This window comes from Canis lupus, chromosome 11 (assembly GCF_003254725.2).
Source record: "Canis lupus dingo isolate Sandy chromosome 11, ASM325472v2, whole genome shotgun sequence".
Lineage (NCBI taxonomy): Eukaryota > Metazoa > Chordata > Mammalia > Carnivora > Canidae > Canis > Canis lupus.
Window position 1 is genome coordinate 55,655,225 of NC_064253.1, and position 21,840 is coordinate 55,677,064.

At 37.0% G+C, this 21,840-nt stretch overlaps 1 protein-coding gene across 2 annotated transcripts in view; it reads left to right on the forward strand.

The window, feature by feature from the left end:
* Nucleotides 1-21,840, forward strand: part of TGFBR1 (transforming growth factor beta receptor 1) — a 58,783-nt gene that overhangs the window by 26,769 nt on the left and 10,174 nt on the right. Inside the window, exons 2-7 of one of the 2 annotated variants that reach the window (XM_025432302.3) lie at nucleotides 2,541-2,786; nucleotides 6,027-6,269; nucleotides 11,124-11,354; nucleotides 16,561-16,728; nucleotides 18,385-18,541; nucleotides 20,380-20,504. In XM_025432302.3, the coding sequence (XP_025288087.1) occupies nucleotides 2,541-2,786; nucleotides 6,027-6,269; nucleotides 11,124-11,354; nucleotides 16,561-16,728; nucleotides 18,385-18,541; nucleotides 20,380-20,504 (1,170 nt within the window). The remainder of the gene's footprint in view (nucleotides 1-2,540; nucleotides 2,787-6,026; nucleotides 6,270-11,123; nucleotides 11,355-16,560; nucleotides 16,729-18,384; nucleotides 18,542-20,379; nucleotides 20,505-21,840) is intronic. The other variant, XM_025432303.3, reaches the window with a different exon arrangement.

Below are 21,840 nucleotides of genomic sequence, written 5' to 3' on the forward strand. Positions count from 1 at the left end.
ACAACATTTGACAGTTTCATGACATTCATGTATCCCTGAAACCAGTTCATGGATTTCTAATTCAGAATTCCTCCTTAGGAAATTGAACCTATAATCACCACTAAATCTCACCATGAATAACTACCACCCTTTTTAATAATCTTTAAATGTTAATATGATTCACTCATGGAATTTAAGGAACAAAACAGAAGAACATAGGGGAAGGAAATGAAAAATAAGATGAAGACAGAGGGGAGCAAACCATAAGAGACTCTGAACTATAGGAAAAAAAAATAGGGTTGCTGGAGGGGTGAGGGGGCAGGGTAATTGAGTAATGGGGTTAGGAGGGCACTTGATGTAGTGAGCATTGGGTATTATGTACAACTGATGAATCACTAAATTCTACCTCTGAAACTAATAATACACTATGTGTTAACTAAATTGAATTTAAACAATTTTTTAAAAAGAAAAAATTTAAAAATAATTTTTTAAATGTAAGACTGTAATTATGTCTTTTTACATACTCTTTTTGAGTTCTTATGTTTGGGAGGAGTTAATTCAAATAGCTGAACTATCTAAGAAGAAAGAACAAATCTTTTTTATAATGATTAAGGTAAAACTGCTGGTCTGTAAAGATAATAAACAAATATATTAATTAAGCCAGCAACCAAGAAGTACTTGCTTGAAGAGATCCTGACATTCCTGAATTTGGGTTTTGCAAGTGAGTTGAAGTCCCCAAGACCAGCATCAGGCTCAGTGATTTGCTAGAAGAACTCACAGGACTCAGAAAAGCTGTTGTACGCATGGTTATGGCTTATTACAGTGGAAAAGATACATATCAAATCATCCAAAGGAAAAGGCATATAGACAAATCCCAGGAGAAACCTGGTACCAGCTTTTAGGGGTACTTGCCCAGTGCAGTAGCACAGGTGCACACCAGAGCTCAGCAGCAATGTGACAGCACGTGCACAGTGCTGCAGGCCTGGGAAGCTCAGCTGAGCCTTGGTATTCAGGGTTTCTACTGAGGCTCAGTCACACAAGGTTGCAGCATTCTTATCAGGGAGAATATTTCAAGGGCTCAGAGCTCATTTCATAGGGACTGGCCCAGGGCTAGTCCTGAAGACATGCATTTCTTGGGAATGTACAGGGTTTGAGCAATTCAAGCCTGCTGAGTTAACCCTTCCTACACAGCAAGTTAACTATTCCACTAGTTTTCTTCTGGTCCTCCTGTCTACTATCTTTTTCTAGATACACTGTTTCTGTAGACTTCCTTGGTTTCATCATAGGTAGCCATTCTACATACTACATATCTGGACTGTAACGGTTTCCTCTCCAACAAGTAATTGGCAAGTTTGTTTGAACTTAAGGACATATCTGTGTTTTATGGTTTCATGAGATGGTAGTGAAATGTAAGTACCCATTCTATCATTCATTTAACAGATTTTTTTTTGAATGCTGGTATGTGCCAGGTCTAGTGCTAGATGTGGATTTACAGAAATGGTTAATATGGATCTTTGCCCTCAATGAGCTTAGTTTCATAGGGGAGAGAAAGTTAGCAATTCTGGTGAGCAGTGTGTGCTTTGGGCTGTATTTAACCTCATTGGAGGGCCTGATGGAGAGTGTATGTGTCTGTGTATGTGGGAAGCTGTTGGTAATTAGGGGAAGACTTCCCTAAAGGAGTTACTTCTTGAGTTGAGCCATAAAGATCAAAAGATTCAAGCGAGCATGGTGCTAGTGTTTCTCCAGTCTATGGCTGAGTGTGTGATTGGAGCATTCATGTAATACTGGTGCAGACTCCCTGGCTTACTGACCAAGTAACACTAACCCTAGCTAGAAGGTTACATGTCTTTCTTAGGGTTTGCACAAGAAGAAAGAGTGTCTGGCTCAATACAAATCTTTTTTTTTTTTTTTAATTTATTTATGATAGTCATAGAGAGAGAGAGGCAGAGACATAGGCAGAGGGAGAAGCAGGCTCCATGCACTGGGAGCCTGACGTGGGATTCGATCTTGGGTCTCTAGGATCTCGCCCTGGGCCAAAGGCAGGCGCCAAACCGGTGCGCCACCCAGGGATCCCTGGCTCAGTACAAATCTATTTCCATTTTGCTCCATCACCATAAATCACCCAAATGACATTTCCAACCTATGGTGGGTAGGTAGAAGTATTTTCACACATTGCTTCCCAGTGGGGGAGTATGTAAATATATAGCTTTGAGCTGTTAAGAATATAGCCATTAAAAATTTAAAGTACTGTGTTTCAAATAGGAGGGCAAATGCTTGCCTTACCTTAAGGAAATTACTTGTAATAATTTTTCTGTGTTTGGAAGCAAAAAAGTTCTAGAAAAAACCCTGGGTCCAGATTTTATCATATTTGGCTCTTTTGTATGTGTGGTTCTCAACAGAATTTGGAACTTCTGAGAGTAATAAGAATTTTGTTTTTTGAACGTTGCAAAGAAATTGTATGATTATAATAGGATCAGGAATGTATTATAGTGAATATGGGATAATTTCAAATTGTTAACCTAGAGGATTTTTTCTAATAGAATCTTGTTCTCTTTTTCCAGCATTACAGTGTTTCTGCCACCTTTGTACAAAAGACAATTTTACTTGTGTGACAGATGGGCTCTGCTTTGTCTCTGTCACAGAGACCACAGACAAAGTTATACACAATAGCATGTGCATAGCTGAAATTGACCTGATTCCTCGAGACAGACCATTTGTATGTGCACCATCTTCAAAAACTGGGTCTGTTACTACAACCTATTGCTGCAACCAGGACCACTGCAATAAAATAGAACTCCCAACTGTTGGTAAGTTGTTATATAAGATTTTTTGTTTTAATACTACAAGAAAAGTTGATTCTGACTATGGTTTTAGAACTGGAAGGGATCTTAGATATTGCTACCCTAGCTTATTCAGTTCAGAGGCAAGAAGGAACTTGTCCATAGTTGTAGAGTTACAGGAGTAGCCAAGATCCTGACTTGTGGGTGTGTGTTGTTTGAGAACGTAGTTCCAATAATAGACTTTCTCTGAGGTCTGTTATGCCTAAAAGGCTAGTCTCTTAAAGGCGAATTCTGACAAAGCTGCCGTGGCAGTACGTCCCCGGAGTGAATTTCTTTTCTTTGTATGATGCTTCAGCCTTTTACAGCAGTTGATAATGGATGGGAATTGAGAGCAGCACTGAGCTGTTCAGCTGCCTTCATTTTGTAATTTAACTCTGCTTTATAATCTCTTATATATGAAGCATTATATGTGATTTCTAGGTTTTGGTCCTTCACCATAGTTTACATTTTACAATGTCCTGACAGAGCCAGGAATTTGAAAGCTTTATTAACTCTTAGGATTAGATTAATTTTCTGGTTCTCGTTGAAGATCTTAGTCCAAACACATGTATTTAACTCTTCCATCACTTTCCTCAAATCCCAGATTTCTGTCATAATCAAAGGAACATAAACATGTGGGAAACCTGTATTCATGTTAGCAGAATTAATGGAAGAATACCACCCTCATGCCTGCACTTGTGAGAAGTTTCTATAATTTATGGGGCAGATAACATCAGATTAGTGAAGATTGACTACCCATATGAAAAGAGGTCAGTGAAAGGACCTCTTAGAAAATCCCACCAAACCTTAAGCTGAGGGGCTTGGCATGAGGACATACAGGACCAAACACTCAGTTCTCCTTTAGGAAGAAGCACCTGGTTTCATTGCTCAGGGAGGCAGACCACAGTGCTCATTCTAAGCTCACAGTTGGTCTAGGCATCATGCTAACTGATGTAAGAAGCACTGCTGTGGCTGTGCAGGTTATACAGGGAGGCAGTGCTCTATTTCATTCAAGTGAGATTAGCAAAGTAAAACTAGATCTTCAGCATGATAGGGAAGTTTCTCATGGCAAATTTCAATCGGACTGTAATTTTTCTGACTTTTGTTTAAAGTATCTGCAATTCTAATATGACAAAGAAAATGATAATTCTGGAATTTCCCATTCATTGTTTGGCCTTCAAATACCTAAATGAAGAGTCATAAAGCCTTGTGAAGAAGTCACTTCATTTCTAATGCTAAACATACATAAATTCCTCATTCCCAGCTCTGTGTTAAGCAAACACCAAAAAAAAATTACCAAATGAAAAGTTTCAGTGGTTCAAAAAAAGTGAACTGAACCGGGTAAATCAGAGTAGATGTCATCCTATGAAAAAGACTTACGTCATGATAAGGAAGAACTTTCAGACAGTCCAAAATCCATTTTCCGTTAAAGATCACTTTTAAATGAAAAGCTCAATTGATGAATTATTTTTAAAATGTATTATTGAAAGTGAGTAGCAGACTGGATACTAATATTTTGTAGCCAAGTGTGAGACAAGCTTAAGGCAAAGACAAGCTTGTGAAATTGTGTTGCAATTCAGGGAGAAGAGACAGCAAAGAAAGAGATAGAGAGGATAAATCTAGGTGATCCAATATGCTTATTACAAAAATTCCAGAAAATGACATACAAGGAGACAGAAGAGAAAAGAATACTATGCAAAATTAATGAAAAAATAACTTAACTAAATATGTATAATAAAAAGTGTCAGTTCTAAGAATAAAGAAAAAAATAGGCATTCAGAACAAGGTAACACTGTTTACCTCTACAAGAGAAAAAATTCAAATTATCTTCTTTTTTTTAAGTATCAGAGGACAGTGGAACATCATATATTAATTGCTACCCAAAATTCTTTAGATCAGCCAAAATTTTCCATATATAAAAGCAATAACCATGTTTAGATAATTATGTATTTAGTATACTCTTATTTAAAAAAATTACTAGAATTAGTATTCTATCATAAATCCAAATAAAGATCTCACGAATGGGAAAGTTGTGATATGAAAATGTCTGTGAGCAGTAAACCAGCAAGGCTCAGGATGAATGCCAAAAATCATTGTAATTAACGTATTTCTGAAATAGTGCAAAATTTTAGTTATTAAAAGAGATCATGAGAAAATAAGTGATCTTAAATTAAAAGTCCAAGTGGTTAACATAGACTAGAAAGTATATACTTGCAAACTCTATTAACAAAACAAAAGTTATATTTTACATTAAAAAAAAAAAAAATGGATGGAAGGATGCCCGGCTGTCTCAGTTGCTTAGAGCATGTGACTCTTGGTTTCAGAGTCATGAGTTTGAGCCCCATGTTGGGTGTAGAGATTACTTAAATAAAAGCTTTAAAAAAATGGATGGAGATATATACACAGGCATACACTAAAATGTGAGTTGTTTGAGTGGTAAAGCTATAGATAATTTTTTCTCCTTCCTTCTTTCCTTACTTTTTTTACTTTTGCTCATCTATATTTATACTTTGTTTTGTTTTGTTTTGCTTATTATGAGTGTATATTGGGCAAAGAAGACAAGCCAAACTTCTTTAAAAAAAAAAAAAACAATCTTGTGGGGAATGATGGGTATTAAGGAGGGCACTTTTTGTGATGAGTGCTGAGTGTTATATGTAAGTGATGAATCACTGAATTCTTTTGAAACTAAGATTACACTGTATGTTAACTAACTAGAATTTAAAGTAAAAAAACAAATGCTTAAGTACACTTACCATGATGAGCACTAAGTAATGCACAGAATTGTTGAATCACTATACTATATACCTGAAACTACTATAATCCTGTATGTTAACTATACTGGAATTAAAATTTTAAGAACTTAATTTTAAAAAAGTACTTTTAAGACATTAAAGGAAGTTTTTCTAGATTATTGGTTCTTTTATTAGTGACCAGAGAGTGATAATATGGAGGTCCTAGAATGGTGGTGGTCACTGGCTTTATTTAGATGTAGGCTGAAGAGCAGAGGAAGAGTAAGTGGTTGTTGACTGAGTTGGTGATCATGAAAGGAGGGGCCAGTGGGTGAAGACTGGATGATTCACTTGTTCTGGATTTGAGCCCTGTGAGCTTCTGGAATGAGGCTCTCTGACTAATGGGAGTAGTGGCCAAGTACAGGAAATGTGGAGGATTAGGAAATTGTGGATGCCCCCTTCAGTGTTTTTGCTATTGTTGATGTTTATTTCATTTGAGGCCCTTTTTCAGGAAAGCCATCATCTGGCCTTGGTCCCGTTGAACTGGCAGCTGTCATTGCTGGACCAGTCTGCTTCGTCTGCATCTCACTTATGTTGATGGTTTATATCTGCCATAACCGTACCGTCATTCACCATCGAGTGCCAAATGAAGAGGATCCTTCCTTAGATCGCCCTTTTATTTCAGAGGGCACTACATTAAAAGACTTAATTTATGATATGACAACATCAGGTTCTGGATCAGGTAATGTAATTGTTTTTCCTTTCTCCTAGGAAGTCTTTTAAAAATTAACTGTATTGTTTATTTTGTTAGTTGGCTAAGTCTATTTGGCTTAGTGTATTTAAAACTTGAGACAGTGTGAATACTAATTCCAATTTAAAGCCCAATAAGAGTCTGACTGTGACTGGTCTGGCATAGACAAATTAGAATATACCTTTACTGTTGAAATAAGCTTCATGTTTGTATAAATTTCAGTGCTTTCTCATCTTATGACTCCATGGGATAGAAAGAATAAGGACAAGTATTTTCTTATGAGTGAGGCTGAAGTTCATAGATATTCAAATGATCTGCTGCTCCCCATTCTATTCAGAATTGTTTAGCAGCTTTATTTTTATATTTGAAAGCAAGCATGACAGAAAATGTGTTTGGAATTGCGAAGGTTATTTGCTTTTTTAACATATGAAATTGCTGTCTTTAGATCAGACCTAGTTTTTTTTTTTTTTTTTTAATTAAACTAAGGATTTTCTCACTTTAGAAAAATGTCTCACCAACTTCTTATTTAATATAGCTTTATGGATTCATGGCCTCTGTGAGGTTTGCTTTTCTCATTTCCATTTGCTGATTCTTGTGGTTTCAGAAGTAGCCTGGCTAATTGCCAGAATCATCCCTTGAAATGGATTTTGGTATAGCAGTGCTTCATGTTTAAACTGAAAGAGATCTATTATTTCACTTGCATGTGCTTTGAAAGGATGCTAAGAGAGGAGACCCCTGTCCTCTACAATATTGTAATTGGACCCTGGGCTAGGAATCAAGAGATGTAGATTCCATTGCAAGTTTTGTCATTGGTTGGCTCTGACCTTGGTTAAATCATGTTTCTTCTTTTGGGCTTCTGTTTCCTTGTCACAAATATGGAACAGATACTGAGATATACTGTCTTTTGAAAAATATAAATCAACTTCAAATAAAGCCTAGATTCATGGATAAAATGAAGATTTGAAAATATATATAATGAAAATTTCATAATTTTTATAATCAAGTGACTAAACGAACATTAAAGCAGAAGTTGTGACTGGAGGAAGAACATGACTGAAGCATGAAGTCACATCTGATACTACAGAAAGTTCACACAATGACAAATGTCTCTTTATTTTAAGGAAATGAATATATATTGATTTATGTGCATATCTGTTGAGTCATATAAGTATAAAGAAACCGACTTCTTAGCCTGAAGCCATGTGTTGACTTTGGCCGTATATATTCCATAAGTGATCTCTGTTCATGATACTAGGACACATACAGGCTTGCACTGGAACCCAGGTCTCTCAAGGCAGCCTTTAGGGACCCCTGAGACTATCGTGAGCAGGGAGCCTGAATCGATTGAGAGGTTGGATTGAGGTGGAATAGCTTTGGTACTGAAGTTGTGCAGTCTTTGGGCTGGAGTGGTAGAGGAGTGGAGAAAGCTTGTTTTAGGGCTTCCCTGGGGATTTCCAGTTGATTCTTAGTCCAAAGGATTCCCAAAGAAGCTCTGGCTCATTCTAGAAGTCATCCTAGACCAAAAGAACTATGATAGGCAACGACCAAAGTCACAGAAAATCAGGGTGGCTTGAGATCATTTGGAATTAATCCCTTGTTGCCAAACTTACACCCAGGGAAATCACAGCTGCTCATGCCACTTGGCACAGTAGTAATGTATCAGGCCTCAAGGGGAATAAGCCTACCTAAAGGATTAGAAGAAATTGCTGTGTGGATGACAGCTGATTTCTGAATAAGAATACATTTATTTACCTTTTAAGATATGGATGTAAAGTCATGAATGAAATTTCTCTTTTTCCATTTTACCTGTATTTCTAGATATATCGGGAACCACAGCTCTGTTATCTGAAAGCCTCTTTCTCTCCTTTTATGCCTGACCCTGCAAAAACTTGTCTACATTGTTTGCTAGCTCTGTGGCTTCGGGCAGTAAGGGGAATAAGCCTACCTAAAGGATTAGAAGAAATTGCTGTGTGGATGACAGCTGATTTCTGAATAAGAATACATTTATTTACCTTTTAAGATATGGATGTAAAGTCATGAATGAAATTTCTCTTTTTCCATTTTATCTGTATTTCTAGATATATCAGGAACCACAGCTCTGTTATCTGAAAGCCTCTTTCTCTCCTTTTATGCCTGACCCTGCAAAAACTTGTCTACATTGTTTGCTAGCTCTGTGGCTTCGGGCAGTTAGCTGATGTCTCATGCCCAAGTTATTTTATCTTTAAAATGAAAGTAATGAACTCTGCCCTATGCACGTCACTGGATTGTTGTGAAGTTCAAATGGGACAAGATGTTTTGATAAATTGTAGTTATGTCCAAATGACAGGTGTTATTCTCTCTTATTGGAAAGATACTTGAAAGAAAAATCTGACATATAGTATCAATTTGCTGCATTGTACCAATAAAACTTAGTCCAAGGCCTCCTTTCCCTATCATAGTTCTATGATGTACTGAAAGGCCTCCAAATTTATTGAGGGAGAAGCTATCTTATGTTGAATGATAGCAGAAAAAGTCACCTGTTTCCCTCCTATATTCATTATAAAGCCTTAATGCTGTCTCATGCATGGGACTCATCATGACTGAGTAAGTAAAATGTCTTTATGTAATACCCTTTTCAGTTCTTTGGCCCATTGAGAAAAGGTAAAACTAAACATTTCAGGTTAGGAATTCATATGTTTATTATTCAGTACTGTTGCAATGGTGAAGGAAAGTCCTGATCTCCGTTTCTCAAAGACTATATCATTAACTTGGGAACTGTGGGCAGCTCTATCCCTGAGGCTAACCTAATTCCTGTCGCATTAATTTGAATCACAGGTTATGTGTGTGCCCTTATTTAAGCGTCATTAGATTGTAAAGTGTATGTGTGAGCATGTGCACATGCGCCAGTTTTTGAAAGGGAGTGAGTCTCTTAAGCCACTGTTCATTATGTCTTGTTTATGCTTATGGTCTCTTATGTGTGTGGGTTGTTTGGGTCTTCTTTCTGTTGTTCACTGCTTGTGAAGCTGTTCGGACCCTGTTTCCCTATTGAAATTTTTCTTTCAAGCAGTTCTAAGGATACTGAAGAGGAAAGCGAAGAACATAGAGATTTGAATTAGGCCTGTTTATTTTTCTCTTTAGAAGTAAAGTATTACTGCTCACGTATTCATGTGGGTTATGGTATAACTAAATATAGATAACATCGTGAATCTAGACATGGCTTTGAATTTTAGTTTGGGATCTAGAATCCAGTGATGGATTTTGATGGGGAAACAAAAACTTTTCTTGTCCTGGTAGCCTTTCTTGACCATATTGTTTACATGGGGCCTGAATGTACTAGACATTTCAGACTTCCCATTTGTAATTCCCCTTTCTCCTGTAGTCCTTGCCTTTCTAACTTCCAGAGTACACTCTTAAAGTTAACTCTTAAGTATACTTTAAATCTTTAAGTATGTGATGTGATCCTGTTCAAAGGATGTCCTTATAAATTAGTATCTACACAAAGCAACATAATTAAGAATCTTCATAATAGAAAAGAGCTCCTTGATTTAAATAAGGATTTTTCACAGATTTATTTTTCAGCAAGCAGCTTCCTTATAAACATAAGAACAATTGTTTATAATTAGACTGCTAACTACTTTGCAGGAGGTGAGGTGGATAGAGAGCAAGGAAAGGAAAAGGACCCATTTGAGAAACATGTAAATGAAAAGAAGAAAAACTTCTGATCACTTTAAAGTAAAGACAACATTTGGATTTAGAAACCTTTCACATCAGGAAACCAAAGAGAGCACATAATTTCATTTACTATCATTTGATTAATTCAGTCTAGCATGGAACTCTGAATATAGATTATAAATCACACAAATTTATGTGTATAGATTGTATGAAAAAAATACTAGTGTAGAACATGGTTTATGCTGATATTTTTATTGTCAGGGTCAGTATAATTTAAGATGACTCTTACTTAGTCCAGGAGGGAATATGATACTAAGTGAATTGGAATAGTCCCATATATAGTGTTAATTAAATGTTGTAGGGTGTGATAAATCCTTTTCTGTAAACAAGTAAATGGCAATATTTTAAAAATATATATTTAGAGGAGGGCACGTTCAGATGGTGAAATAATGCCAATGTCTCATTACCACGTTAAGTTACTTGGCATCATTCCTTAAGATACTAATGTTGCCTACACAGCCAGTTCCTAGTAAGTAAATTGCTTGTCTTGAAATGGTTTCTGTGATAAATTTTACTGATTGTACATACAATGGATTGTACATACAGATTTTATGTTTCTTATGTTCACATACTTTACTCCTCCCATTAATAAAGCCATTACCAGATTGATTCTTCTAAAATAAGATTTTTAAATTACTTCTCATTCATGAACCCTTTTCAGAAATTTTTAATAGCTCCTGTTTTATCCGCAGCTCTCATTGGTCATCTTCAGCTCAGCATTCAATGCTCTTTATACTCTGCTGTCAGTTTCCCTTCTCTTCCACTGCTTTACCACACACATCGCCTTCTGTTTAACTGAACTGGTTCTGTAAACATCCATTCATTTCCCTCTTCTACCTTTGTTTTAATATTCCTCCTACCTGAAAACCTTATCTCCTCTTCTTCTGTGGTCCTATTGCTTCCATAAAGGACAGTCAAAATTCAACTTATTTCACAAATCCTACCTGGACCCTCTAGGCAGGAGTTTCTGGATTCTTTTATTGTATTTATTATCTTATTTTCATTTTATTATGAATTATTATTTTTGCAGATGTAGTCTGTAGCTCCTTAGTGAGATTGTAAGTTCCATAAAGACAGAGCCTTAGGAGTTATTCTGTTCCTGGGTCACTCTTTAATGGCTTTTTTTATCTTTAGGTTTACCATTGCTTGTTCAGAGAACAATTGCAAGAACTATTGTATTACAAGAAAGTATTGGCAAAGGTCGATTTGGAGAAGTTTGGCGAGGAAAGTGGAGAGGAGAAGAAGTTGCTGTTAAAATCTTCTCCTCTAGAGAAGAGCGCTCATGGTTCCGTGAGGCAGAGATTTATCAGACCGTAATGTTACGTCATGAAAACATCTTGGGATTTATAGCGGCAGACAATAAAGGTCAGTAACATCTGCTTCTCCTCTTAGTATAATGAAATCTACTTGAGCCTTTCTATAAATATGGCTACTAAACATTGTCAGGTTAGATGAAAAATAAATGTTTGTCATACAGATTAGACCTATTAAGTCAAATAGAATATATTTGAAATCTTTAGAAACAGGAGCTTCTTAAAGATTTTCTTGACTCTTGACAACATGTTTCTAAATGTCTAATGTTTTATAAGATATAAAGAGCTGAAAAAAAAAAAAGAGCTGAATATATATTTAAAAGTGATATGCTTTTGGGACACCTGGGTGGCTCAGCAGTTGAGCATCTGCCTTCGGCCCAGGGTGTGATCCTAGAGTCCCAGGATCGAGTCCCACATGGCCTCCCTGTGTGGAGCCTGCTTCTCCCTCTGCCTATGTCTCTGCCTCTTTCTCTGTGTCTCTCTTGAATAAATAAATAAAATCTTTAAAAAAAAAATAAGTGATATGCTTTGTTATTTTGGTTTTATAAGGTAGAAAGCTACGTATGTATTTAAAAGTGATATGCTATTTTGGTTCTAGGCAGTTATTTGAGTATAGTCATAGCATAGAAAAAATGGGATTTATAAAGTCTAGCTGCTCAAAACTTTGAGATAGGATAGAGCCCAGAGATCTGTTTCATTTAAATTTCCTCATGACGATTAGGGCATTCTAATAGATACTAATGACTTTCTTTTTAGGAAGAGTAAAAATAACTTAGTATATTTTGTGTTTTAAGTTGCCAGAGGCTAAATAGTCTTTTAAATCCACTTTACTAAATAGAGAAATAGTTTCTCCAGGACCACAGTGCCCATTGGTGACCAACCATCTAGATGCTTTCTTGCCTGTGGCACAGGTGCCTGGGGGCCTGGCTCAATTTGATGCTGCAGGAAGTGCGGAAGCCATGTCAGTGGTGTGTCAGAGTGAGTGCTGACAGGGAGCAGTGGCTTCACACTGTACTTCATCTATATCTTGGCTTTGGTTCCTACTGTTGTGGCCACAATTCCTGCTCTTGTAGCTTCCTCAGAGACTCCGGTTAGAACTCTCATCATCCCTACCTGCAATCAGATATATATCCCAGCTTTCCTATTATTAAAAAATGCATCATTTTCTCTTTGAGATTGGCCAGAACTATGATCCTCTTTTTCCTCTTCTCCCCTCCCATTTTCAACAGTATTTATTTCTTCAGAATATTAAGTGTTTAATGATTTTCCCTTTTGTTTCTCTGTATTTTTTAGTTTATTTGCAGTAAGCATTTATTACTTGTTTCTTTTTCAGATTTTATTTCTAGAGAATTCCAGTATGTAGAAAAGTGGAGCGAGTAGAGTATAATGAATACCTGTCACCCAGCTTCAATAGCGTTTAGGTCATTGCCAATCATGTTTGATATGTTTCCACCTACTCTGCCTCTATCTGAATTATTTGAAACCAAAGATATGATGATAAATCTTTTTATCCACAAATACTTTTCATTTGTATCTTTAGATTAAGGAATCTTCTTAATGCAACATGACCACGCAACTGTTGTCAATTTTTAAAATGTCATCAGTATCCAGTCAGTTTCATGTTTCTGCAGTTGTATATTATTTTTTAAAAAACAATTGGCTATTCACTTTAGGATGCAAAGTCTACAGGGACACCTGGATGACTCAGTGGTTGAGCATCTGCTTTTGGTTCAGATCGTAATCCCAGGGTCCTGGGATTGAGTCCTGCATTGGGCTCCCCAGAGGAAGCCTGCTTCTCCCTCTGCCTGTGTCTCTGCCTCTCTGTGTCTCTCATGGATAAATAAAATCTAATTTTTTTTTAAAAGGATGCAAAATATGGCATTTGATTGGTGTTTTTCTTAAATCCCTTAAAATTGCTATGTTCCCTCTTCCTTTTTTTTTTTTTTTCTTTTTCTTCTTGCAGTTTGTTGAAGAAACTGGATCGTTTGTCCTATAGGCCTTATCACATTATGGATTGTGTTGATTGAATTTCCATAGGCTCTCTGAACTTGCTCCTTGTATTTAAAAACTAGTAGTTAGGATTAGAGACTAAATCTGATTATTGTATTTTATTGGCTTCCTGAAAATATTGTATACTTTCCTATATATTGCATACTTTGTATTATACACTTGTATATTATATACAATATATTGTGTATTATATAGTCTATCACATTAGGAACCATATTAGACTACTATCTTTTTTAAAGTTTTTATTTATTTTAGAGAGTGAGAGAAAGAACAATAACAGGGAGAGGAGCAGATGGGGAAGGAGAGGGAGAGGGAAAGGGGAAAGAATCTCAAGGAGATTATCTGCTGAGCATGGAGTGGTGAGACTCCATCTCACTATCCTGAGATCATGACCTGAGCTGAAAAGAAAGAGTTGAACACTTAACCACCTGAGCCTCCCAGGTGTTCCTTAATTTGCAATTTAGGGGCAGTGATAGCAATGGATGTGATGGCTGTAGACTGTGATTTATCAGTGACTATTACCAATTCCATATTACTTGATGTAAAAACAAAACAAACAAAAGCAGTGATCATAGTTTGACCAAGTCCTTAGTTTTCCTTTTCTTCTGCTTTTGGCACCATTAGCATCCCCTCCAACTTTTTTTCTTTTTTTTAAGATTTTATTTATTTATTTGATAGAGCCAGAGAGCACAAGCGGGTGGAAGGGCAGAGGGAGAGGGAGAAGTGGCTCTCCCCTAAGCAGGGAGCCCAACGTGGGGCTCAATCCCAGAACCCCGGAATCATGACCTGAGCTTAAAGCAGATGCCCAGCCAATTGAGCCACCCAGGTGCCCCTCCCCTCCAACTCTTAAAACAACCTTACAAACAATGTTTCATGACTCTGGATTTTATGTGTTTGTTTCTTATTTCTTAGTAGTTGTCTTTTTTTTTTTTTTGTAAAACTTTTTACTGATTCGTATGAAGGCTGAGTCTACAAAACAGTAATTGCTCCCTTGAAGGACTTATCCACATGCATAGTTTCAAACTTGACTGTGGTAGTTGCTATTCAATCTGTCTTTTGGGGCTCAAACCTTACCCAGGCCCAAGATGTTTTAGGCATATTCCAAGTTGCAAACACCCTGGCACAAAGTACCCTTGCTGCTGTTCCCTGAACTTTTTCTTCCCATTTGCTCAGGCAGCAGCCAAGCTGGTGCTGTCATCTGGTGGTCACCATGGGAACTGGCTGACCCTCTTGGGTCTTCCTCACCCTCTTCTTCTTTGTCAGGGGTTAATGGACTTTACTCAGAACCTAACCCATCCACCATAGTTCGCTTCTTCTTTATCTTTATTCCCCTGATTTAGTTAATTCCACCTCAGACAACCCTTTATATTACACAGCCTCTTACATATCCTTTTTCTGCGTCTCTTGTTAATTACCTCAGAAAATCTCCCTTTCTTCCATCTGCCTGTGTTCCTATTTGTCAGCCTTTCACAATTCAGTCATGATTAATAAGCATGCAGATAAAAATAGTGATGCATCTGTATCAAGGAAAATAAAAGGTACAAGTTTGAATAGAATCAGTTTATAAAGTTTATGAAGAATAAGTATGTGGGGGGAGCCCAGGTGGCTCAGCAGTTTAGCGCCGCTGTCAGCTCAAGGCGTGATCCTGGAGACCCAGGATCGAGTCCCACGTCGGGCTGCCTGCATGGAGCCTGCTTCTCCCTCTCCCTGTGTCTCTGCCTCTCTTTCTTTCTGTATCTCTCATGAACAAATAAATAAAATATTAAAAAAAAAGAATAAGTATGTGAAGAACTAGTGTCATGAATATCTAAATTCTTTTAAAGTATCCAGAATCTTCTGAAAATACCTAGAGTTGCTTTCTTGCAAGTAACAACCTTCAAAATATAGAAGCTGTTTTGTATCAATTGGGGTGGATATTGTTGTTGTTTTTTACAACCAGTAAGGAAGGAAACAGCCCATTTTAAGTTCTTATTGCTATGCATTATGCTAAATCTTAATCAGTTGTCCTGTTTTTTAAATCTTCTTAACAGTTTTACAAAAGTAAGGTATTCTTGCTGTGTAAAAGAAGAAACAGAGATTTCACTGGTTAAGAAAGTTAACTGAGGTCACATAGTCAATAACAACTAGTCCCTGGATTTCACCCCAGATCAGAGTGACTCCAAGTGTGTATCTTTTACTGAATTGTGCTGCCTCCTAGTATTGTTGTAATGAATGATTTCATGAAATGTGAGTGGTTTTCTTGCTACTCCTAGGTTACATAGGCTTTTGTGGGTTAGCCTAGCGTAGAAGCCTACACAGAATCTTTCCCATGATTCCCATGAAAATACACATTTCAAATCCATGTATCAGTTTACAGAAACATTTCTGGAATACATATTCCTAGTTTGTTTGTTTTTTTTTTTAAGATTTCATTTATTTATTCATGAGAGACACACAGAGAGGCAGGGATATAGGCAGAGGGAGAAGCAGGCTTCCCTGCAGAGAGCTTGATGTGGGTCTCAAACCTGGGGATCACGCCTTGAGCCAAAGGAAGATGCTCAACCACTGAGCCACCCAGGCATCGCTATATATTCCTAGTTGTTGAAGTTCAAAATCACCTTGTGTAAAACTGGGTTCAGCCCCAGCTTTTTGTCCCCCTGAGGTTTTAGTTCCTGTCTCAACTTTCCCATGTGTCCGTGATACCACTATTTTTATATTTTTTCTAAGCTGGAAACCATGGAATCATAATCCTCTTACCTGGCTTTTTTGTGAACTGAATGTAGTCTGTGATTAAAGCTTGCATTTCTTCATTTATGCTCACTTTCAGTTTTGTCCTGTACTATTTTATTCCTACTGTGGCCACACTAGGCTCCAGATACTTCTCATTACCCTCCCTCTCCCTTTTTCCCTCCTCCTTCCAGAAACAGCCACTAAGCACTTATCCTAAACCAGACATTTTCTAGCCAACTGAGGATTCCCCAGTTCTGCTACTATCTGTGTAGATTCAAGACCACCATCTTTGAACTATGATTCCTTATCTCTTAAATGGGATTAGTTTTCCTTGGCTTATCTCAGGAATGGGGGCTTCCTCAGAGGATCTGAAAGATATGTATGTAAAAGTATAAGACAAAATGAAAATATGAAGGAAATAATATACAAACTTAAGGTATCATCATCCTGTTCCATCAGGATTGAGAGTAAAAAGTGGTAGCTTTTGAATAAATGGATGTTTTACAACCCTTCTGAAACACTGTTATTCTACTCCACAGACAATGGTACATGGACTCAGCTCTGGTTGGTGTCAGATTATCATGAGCATGGATCCCTCTTTGATTATTTGAACAGATACACAGTTACTGTGGAAGGAATGATAAAACTTGCTTTGTCCACAGCAAGTGGACTTGCGCATCTCCACATGGAGATTGTTGGTACCCAAGGTAACTCAAGTACTTATGTTACTGAAGCTTTAAATTCCAGTGAATATAATGTCTGTTAGAAATTCTATGTCAGCCCAAGTGAAGATGTTTAAAATGAGGTTTTTAATATTACTTTATATTTCTGTTGAAAATCTCAGAGTTAAGAATATGGGTAATTGTTTAGAGATTCTCTAGTCATTATAACAATACCTACATGTTTGTGAATTCTTAAAAGTAGCATCTAGAGTTGTGATTTTTGAGGATTTTGATTTTAGAATTCAAGTCTGAAAGAATGTGTGTTTCTGTGTAGTAGTACAAAATGTAATGTGAAAATTCTTTTTAAAAATCAACATGCCACCTAATGTTATATGGCCAAATAATTATATTTGACCCCAAGATAAGGTGACTGCATGAGACAGTTTTATAGATGAGAAAATCATATATGAAATTTTAATTATGAAATTGTTATGGTATGATTTTTGTGCCATGTAGTATATAAAATGCTAATGTATCTCTCTCCTCTAGTGATTATCTTCTTGCCCTGGTGACTCTCTCATTCCTCACTTTACTACGTACATGTTATTTCACATCTTAGCCTTCCTCATCTTTGTAATTGTTACTATTGGTGATTATACCAGTACTATTGAATTATAATTCACATATCCTATAGTTCACCTGTTTTAAGTGTGCAATTCTGTGGTTTCTAGTATATTCACAGAGTTGTACATCACCACAGTCCATTTTAGAATGTTTTCATCACTCCAAGAAGAAGCACTGTGCCTGTAGCAGTCACTCCCCATTTCCTCCCAAACTCCTTAGTCCTGGGTAACCACTAATCTACTTTCTGCCTCCAAAGATTTGCTTATTCTGGACATTTCCTATAAATGGAATTGTATCATATGTGGTCTTTTGTGACTGACTTCTTTCTCTTGGCATGTTTTCAGGGTACATCCATGTTGTAGCATGTTTCAGTATTTTGTTCCTCTTAGTGGCTGATTAATACTCCCATTGTTTGGATGTACCACATTTGTCCATCAGTTGATGGGCATTTGCATTGTTTCCACTTTTGGCTTTTGTGAACAATGCTGTTGTGAACATTGGTGTACACTTTTATTGTGTGTGGGTATATGTTTTCAGTTCTCTTATACAGTGGAATTACTGGATTATACAATAACTAATGGTCTGAGGCACTACCAGACTGTGACTATTTTTTCCAAAGTGACTACACCATTTTACATTCCTATCAGCAGTTTAGGAGGGCTCCAGGGAGTCTACTGTTAGTAGTAAAGATTATAAATTAAATACTGAGTACATTACAGTTGGTAAGTAAAGGAAGTGGTGTACATGCTTGGTTCTTGGACTGAAATATCAGGCTATGATGAGAGTTCCATAAATAATTCATAGGATGTCAGCAAACTAACATCTTTAACTCCCCATCTTTGAATTGGTAGACTTACATTTTTTGAGCACCATCTTATTTTCTCCATTTTCTTTGAATAAATATAATTTCAGCAACTTTTGATATAATGATTCATTTGAGGTTGTTTAGTAATTGTCCAGGTATTATGGGCTGAAATGCTTTGACACTGGGATAGGAGAAGAGGCTTTGAACCTAAAGGGGAGAATTGTGATTGCTATCACTTTTTAAGCAATTGCATTTACTTTTTGTTTCTTTAGGGAAACCAGCCATTGCTCATAGAGATTTGAAATCTAAGAATATCTTGGTAAAGAAGAATGGAACTTGCTGTATTGCAGACTTAGGACTGGCAGTGAGACATGATTCAGCCACAGATACCATTGATATTGCTCCAAATCACAGAGTGGGAACAAAAAGGTATGCTTGTAAATAGTGTTTATTATCTTCTGAGCTCAACTTCTTTTTAATTTCCTTCTCATTTATGTGGATTATCTTCTGAAACTCAAACCTGTACTTTATTAGATTGCCCACAGGTAGAAGATCTCATGGTCTTGCCTGCTCTGAAGCCAAGGTTACCTGACTTTTAAAGATGCCTGCTGATGAAAGGTGGCCCTTCCAGAAAATATCATTCGTGGCCCTTCCAGAAAAATTATAATAATAATAGGAGCTGATGTTTATAGGGTACCCAGTATGTGCCAGTCATTTTAATGGGTCATACATATATATATGCTTGGTTCTTGCTTAATATATATATATATATATATATATATATATATATATATATATTCATTCTCTCAGTTAATGCTCTCTTCAAATGCTGTACTGTAGCTAGCCCAACTATTTTCTTATTTTTAGTTCCTGGAACTATACTTTCTTCCTTAGAATTTCTGCATGTGTTGTATCCTAGAGCAGACTTTGTCCTGCTGTTTCCCTGGTTTATTTTTTTTATTTTTTTATTTTTTTTTTGCTGCAAAAAGCTTTATTGTCTTGTTTCCCTGATTTATAGTCACCCTTCCTTTCCTAGAGGAAGCCCTTCCTGGACTGTGAGGCGCCCTTCCCAGGGGCTCTCATAGCAAGCTGTGAAGCTGGGCCATTAAGGCACTGAGCACATTATAACTCTCCATTTACTTGTCTTTATATTCCATTGGATTGCAAGCTGCTTGAGATCAGGCTTGTATTCCCAGCATCCATTATAGCACCTAATGCATAGTAAGTCCTTAGTAAATATTTGTTGAATCTATGAGTTTTCTAAAGAACATAACTAGGTAGGTGTCATTGCCTTCATTTCACAGAAGAGGAAACAGCCCCATAGATGTTAAATAAAAAGGTCAGCCTCACCTGAAGAGCTGAGATTTGAATTTAGGCCTTTCTGACCCCAAAGGCCTTACTGTGTATATCACAGCATGTTGCCACAATGTATCTTCACACTATTGCCTCCACCTTGGATAGAGCCAAGCTTTATTCTATCTCAGTTGTATCTGTGATTTCTGGATTTGACGAGGACTCTCAGAACTCTTGATGTGGGGATTCAAGACAGTGATTGCTACAGTTCTTCATGGATCCTGATCTGTAACTTCAGGAGGGTTTTTAAAATTCCAAAACCCTACAATGAGGCATCAGTAGGAGGACTGGCATTCATTTTTTAATCTATTATTTTGTTCCCTGGATTATGTCCTCATCCTTCCTTTTCATCCTATTTTAGTGAGAAGACTTCTAGATTAAAATATATGATCCCTGCATAGTATTTGACAAAGTGGGTGGTATATGTTAAGACATTTATAATAGTCATGATTGTTATATAGGTGTCTTTCATTGGAAATGAAGATCATAAGGCAGATAAGATAGCATGAAATTGCTGTTTCAGCTTTTCATGGCATTTAGTTGACATCATTAATTTTCAAAGCAGTGTGGATATTTAATATTTTTCTTGAGTCTAATATTTTAGTTATATAATATTGTGTGTGTGTGTGTGTGTGTGTGTGTATCTCCATATATGAATAGAGATACCTGAAAGGTTGTTCATCAAAGCATTAATGATTTTTCACTTTGTACTTTTTGAACTTTGAGAAAATTTCTATAGAAGCATGAGTCATTTTAAAAAGAACCATGCTAAAAGGGAAGAAAAGTCTTAAAGTTAATACCAATTTAAAAAATATATATAAAAAAAATTCTCAGTAGGAAAAGAAAATATGTGAAACAGTTCAAAAGTAGTATGGCTACTATTCCATAAAGTAAATTGCTGACTTCTTTTTTAGGTATATGGCCCCCGAAGTTCTAGATGATTCCATAAATATGAAACACTTTGAATCCTTCAAACGTGCCGACATCTATGCAATGGGCTTAGTATTCTGGGAAATAGCTCGACGATGTTCCATTGGTGGTAAATTTCTCCCCCTCTCCCAACAGTTTGTCATGAACAGAAAAGGTGGTCCAGGATAGCCGCTTTTTTTTTTTTTCTTTAAGATTTTTTTTTTTTAAGATTTTATTTTTTTATTCATGAGAGACACACACACACACACACACACACACACACACACACACAGAGGCAGAGACACAGGCAGAGGGAGAAGCAGGCTCCACGCAGAAGCCCGACATGGGACTCCATCCTGGGACTCCAGGATCACGCTCTGGGCCAAAGGCAGGCACTAAGCCACTGAACCACCCAGGGATTCCCTTTACGATTTTTATTTATTTATTTGACACTGAGAGATGGTGGTAGAGAGCAATCACAAGCAGGATGAGTGGGAGAAGGAGAAGACTCCTCACTGATCAGGGAGCCCAATGCGGGGTTCAATGCCAGGACCCTGGGATCATGACTGGAGCCGAAGGCAGATGCTTAACTGACTGAGCCACCCAGGCACCCCTGTCGTGTTTTTGTTTGTTTGTTTGTTTGGTTTTTTTCATTGAATGAAATTATACACATTAGTAGTCAGAAATTATATTCACCAGGTGATCACTGAGAGTGCCAAAGAAAATAATGGAGATAAAATTTGCAGTGGGGGGAAATGACATGATATGACATGCTTATTCTAGTGTATTCTTTTTCTATTTCCATTTGAATCTTGGGAAACATGAGAAACCAAGCCCTTGTTATCTTGGAATATAGTTATTTATAATGGATGACTGCTTGAGAGGCCACCCAGGAAGCTGTTTCTACAGCATGTACCTGGGTCAAACTCATTTTCCCCCCTGAGAGTGTGTTATTTTCTCCAACTTCTTAGCTGGAAGTTACATATACAGAATACAGTTACATTACCATTACACTAGTTTTTAAACAAGTTTATTTTAGCTGAAATTTAGTTTTAGATTGAGCACTTTTAATATTTACTTGCGGAATAGTTTCTTATACTTAGGGGCCCAGGCTTGGTTGAGACTTGGGTTTATGTGGCAATAAGAGGGAGAGCATGTCTCTGTATTATATAGCAAAGAGGACAGATCCAAGTAGAGGTAAAGGACTTGCACCCCAGATTTGCTTGTAGGATTTACATCTCCATGGTAGAGTGTATATCCCCTGTACCAAGTGAGAGGGTGAGCACTCACAGGTTAAAAACTATCATTTCTTGCACATGAGGTGAAAATGTTAATCAAGTCATCATAGCTCATAGTTAACCATCATTAAAATAGCCTTTGCTGATCCCCTAGTGATATGTAGTTTCAGGGTGTGGGCCCAGTACCAACTCAGAGAGATGGGTTGTTGATGCTTGTTGATGCAGATG